This window comes from Eucalyptus grandis, chromosome 3, assembly GCF_016545825.1.
Source record: "Eucalyptus grandis isolate ANBG69807.140 chromosome 3, ASM1654582v1, whole genome shotgun sequence".
Lineage (NCBI taxonomy): Eukaryota > Viridiplantae > Streptophyta > Magnoliopsida > Myrtales > Myrtaceae > Eucalyptus > Eucalyptus grandis.
Window position 1 is genome coordinate 67111791 of NC_052614.1, and position 4487 is coordinate 67116277.

The following is a 4487-nucleotide window of genomic DNA, read 5'->3' on the forward strand; positions in this document are numbered from 1 at the left end:
TTCGCTTGACAGTGGACAATTAGCTAAGCCAGACTCAATTTGAAAATTTGACATCCAAATTCGAATGGATGGATTGCAAGAATCGTCGTGGCCGGTAGTGCAAGGATAGGGCCGTGATAGCTGACGTGTATGGACAACGACGGTGGGGGTGCTATCTGATGGTGGGGCTGCATAGAGATAGCTATATTAATATTCGTGCAGGGATGGGGCGGTGATGGCTGACGTGTGTGGACAACAATGGAGGGAGGCCACAGAGACCATGACATTGATGTTTGGCCTTGCCAAGACAATGGGCTTTAATGACTTAAGGTTTATTCTAATTAAATTCTAATGGGCTGAATTAATCTTAACTTAGGTCAATTAGGCCCCCTCTCCCTTGTGAATTTCAGCCAAGATTATTGCATGGGTTGGCTGAATTTTAGCTAATTCGCCGGCTCAACTAATATCAAACTTTGATCCTTTAAGGGCCTATTTTAATTAAACTTGAAAGGGCTAAACACAACCCTGTTAAAGCTCAATGCCAAATTTTATTTAAAGTGATCATTTTAGTGCCAATCGTTATTAAAAAGAGACCACTTCAGTAGATTGAATTTTTTAAATAATATGCCAAGTCATATAATTTTTTTAATTATAAATATCACGTATTTATTTTTAGCCGGAATTTCTTGTCTTGGCACTTAAGTGATCTAACAAAAACTTTTGATATTAAAGTAAGCGTCGTATATAATTTTTTACACTTCTAATGTTCTTTTGCCTCCTTAAGTTGGCAGTAATGCAATATACTTTCTCATCAGAAAAATATTAAGTTGTATGGAAAATCTTATAGAGATCAATGATGTTTATTTATTTACGCGAGCATAGAAGGAAAAAGAGGTGTCCTAGAAGATCAAATTTAGTGAGAGGTGATCAAATTCACAGTTAGAACAGTTCGCACAATAGTGAGGTTGAATTTTGAGAGAGCTACACCTATTTCCATGGCCGCATTCATGAGATAAACTTTTGTATAGTACACCTTGAATAACATGGTATATCAATTAGACCTCGAAATTAAATGAAAAAACGTCTTTTGTGAAAATAAACGTTTGGCTTTTCTGTTCCCTATTCTACGTACCTGTCCATCATACCATGCTAAATCAAGAAAGCAGCCTATAAATACCCATCAAGAACGTTCCGACACTCACAGAAAAGCCTCTGCCCTCTACTGTCATTCATCTACCTTTGTTCAGTCACCTAAATCAAGAAAGCAGCGGAAAAGAAATGTCTCTTCCGATTATGGCAATCTCATCTTCTTCTCCTGCTCAAGAAACAAGCCACGTCCCCGAACGCCGATCAGCAAATTTTCCTCCAAGCACATGGAGGGATTATTTTCTCAAATATGCTTCTGACTCCAACTCGATGGTAGCATTTGAGTTGTTCTTTTTCTTTTTATATTCGGAATTTTTTTTCATCTTTATGTTTTCTAGAAGCTAAGGCCGTAGACAATGATAATCTTGAATGACTGGCCACCATTCCGCTGCATTTGAAAAAGAAAAAGAAAAGAAGTGCTAGTTGATTCGAAACTCCTCGCATATGTTGATCCTTACATCATTCAAAATTTCTACGTGAACCTTTGGCATGCACATATGACTTAACAAATGTAGAAGGATTTTTTCACTATGAAACAAACTAGTCATGATGGAATGATTTTTGGGTAATTTCAGTTCACATTAAATATCGCGGTTAATTAGGTCACAGGCAACCTAATATATTTCTTGCATTCTTACAATTTATGTCGTCTAATTATTTTCGAACTTTCTTGTAGATTTCTCCTACCAAATCAGATGACCGAATTGAGAAATTGAAAGGAGAAGTGAGGAAGATGTTGACAGATGCTATCGATAAACCTTCGCAAAAGTTGAACTTGATTGATCAAATCCAACGTGTAGGAATTGCCTACCATTTTGAAATTGAGATAAATCAGCAGCTTGAACAAATCCACGACAGCTATTTTAATTTTCACAACAGCAACAAGGACAGTCACCTACACACAATCGCTCTTCTCTTTCGATTGTTGCGACAACAAGGTTACACAATTTCATGTGGTATGTAATGTTCTAATTCTCATTGATTGATCAGTTGGCCCAATTATGTCATAGACAATAATTTGATTGTCCATTTGATTGATTAGAGTGAACACATAATATCGCTAACATGTTTAGTTCACTATAGTTTTTATTCGTTTGTTAGTTTACTTTCTCTATATGATTTTCATATCTTGAGTTCTTCACAAAAATTTCCTGCTTTGAAAGGTGAATAGTGCCTTCTTCTATTTCCTCGGTTTAATACGTCGTTTTTCCATCGATTCCAGTTGATCTATATGTTGAACATGAATTTTTCATAGTATCTCATGATAATATCTTTTCCCACGTTTCGTTTGACCATTCAGAAATTTTTAACAAGTTCAAGGACAGCAATGGGAATTTCAGTGAATCACTCATCGCTGATGTGCAGGGACTACTAAGTCTTTTTGAAGCTTGCCATACAAGGTTTCATGGCGATGATGTTTTGAATGATGCACTTGCTTTTACTATGACTCACCTCAAGTCGATTGATGAAGGAAAAGCAAGCCCTAACCTCAAAAAACAAGTGAGTCATGCCCTAAACCAACCAATCCACAAGGGAATACCAAGGCTAGAGGCAAGGCATTACATTCCACTCTACCAAGAGGAGCCTTCGCATAATGAAGTCTTGCTAGCCTTAGCTAAACTTGATTTCAACTTATTGCAAGAGCAACACCAGAAGGAACTTGGCAACCTTACAAGGTTAACTTCGTGATAGCATGTTTGAAATAGCTAGATGTGCTAAGAACACTCAATTGTCATAGATTGATTCGTGCAATTTCAAGTTATCCTGAACTAAAAATCATTTGTAAAATCTACAAGGAGTGTTATTATCTTTGGTTCATTGGTCTAAATACTTTCTATAATTCTCTCAATGAAGTGCATAGAAAGTATTTGCCTTAAATAGGATTTGTTGGTGAACCATAGGTGGTGGAAGAATTTAGATGTAGAAAGGAAGTTCCCATTTGCGAGAGATAGGCTGGTGGAGATGTATCTCTGGATGTCAATAATTTATTTTGAGTCGGACTATGAAGCCGCCAGGAAAATACTCACCAAAGTGGCCAGCATGGTTTCCATTATCGACGACATCTATGATGTCCATGGCACGTTGGAAGAACTAAGACTCTTCACAGAAGCAATCGAAAGGTATAATTCGCACTCAAATGCTTTTCTCAATTTACCAATTCTAAACTTGTTCAAATTTGATCAATTGTTTATTAAAGTCGAGTGTGATACTTTTTGAACTTTGAACTCAGTTGGGACGTCAAGGCCAAAGAAGGATTACCAGAGTACATGCAAGCGTGTTACAAGACAGTTCTTGATTTGTATGATGAAATTGGTTATGAGGTGACTAGAAAAGGACGATCATACCGACTCTTCTATGCAAAAGAAGCAGTAAGCCATTTGAGGTTATATCAATCAATTGCAGTTTTTCCCCGTCCACTGGCAACTAAATATTTAAGTCCACCAAACACTTTAAAGCTTGAATATTGACGTAGCTTTATGTTTGAGGATGAATCTTCAGATGAAAAACCAAGTGAGAGCGTACTTCGCTGAAGCCAAATGGTTCCACCAAAACTACGTACCAACGATGGAGGAGTACATGCCCATTGCATTAGCAACCGCTGCTATTGAATTGCTATTGGTGACGTTGTTGCTGGGAATGGAAGATTTTGTAACAAAAGATGCTTTTGACTGGTTGTTATATGGCAACTCGAAGATGGTGAAGGCTGTGAAATTAGTCGGTCGACTCATGGATGACATCGCCGGACACAAGGTATAAGAAAGCTCATTAGTGAACAACATTAACTTATATAAATTTTGTCTAATAGATTTTATCAATAGGATTAAAAATAATAATTTTGGCAATAAATGTGTTTACAGTTTGAGCAAGAGAGAGGTCATGGGCCATCTTCAGTGGAGTGTTTCATGAAACAATACGAAGTTACGGAGGAAGAGGCTAAGGAGGAACTCCGTAAACAAGTGGCCGATGCATGGAAGGACATTAACGAAGGGTTGCGCTGTCCGACCATCGTCCCTAGGCCACTCCTTGTGCGAATTCTCAATTTTGCACGAGCTATGCATGTGGTGTATAAAGATGAGATAGATATCTACACTCATGCTGGAACCAAGTTAGAAGAGCACGTGACTTCTCTATACGTCAATCCATTGCCAATGTGATGGTTTGGAAGAACAAGTTTAATTACCAAGCCATCGTAGATTGCATTAAACAATTTTCAAATCTGCTCTGTGTGTAATTTTAATTTCTGTGTCAACCCCAAATATTACTCTTCTCTAGCTTGAGCGCTCCCTTTTTCTGTGGATATCGAATGAAATAAAATAACGAGTCTGTAAAAATGTGATATTGGAATATACTAATGTTCTATA

The 4487-nt window shown here is 37.4% G+C and overlaps 1 protein-coding gene across 1 annotated transcript; it reads left to right on the forward strand.

Annotated features, from left to right (window-relative positions):
* The first annotated feature begins 1170 nt into the window (after positions 1 to 1170).
* Positions 1171 to 4487, forward strand: LOC104438522 ((-)-germacrene D synthase). The gene is made up of 7 exons (XM_010051686.3): positions 1171 to 1398; positions 1802 to 2081; positions 2426 to 2801; positions 3027 to 3245; positions 3356 to 3494; positions 3625 to 3876; positions 3984 to 4487. The coding sequence occupies exons 1-7, from the start codon at positions 1258 to 1260 to the stop codon at positions 4278 to 4280; spliced, it is 1704 nt and encodes a 567-aa protein (XP_010049988.2). The 5' UTR covers positions 1171 to 1257; the 3' UTR covers positions 4281 to 4487.

Bases quoted from the DNA above. Each gene is read 5' to 3' on its own strand.
- LOC104438522 (XM_010051686.3), top strand. From the start codon at position 1,258: ATGTCTCTTCCGATTATGGCAATCTCATCTTCTTCTCCTGCTCAAGAA. The intron at 2,082-2,425 runs GTATGTAATGTT...TTGACCATTCAG, and splicing joins AGGTTACACAATTTCATGTG to AAATTTTTAACAAGTTCAAG. The intron at 3,246-3,355 runs GTATAATTCGCA...CTTTGAACTCAG, and splicing joins TTCACAGAAGCAATCGAAAG to TTGGGACGTCAAGGCCAAAG.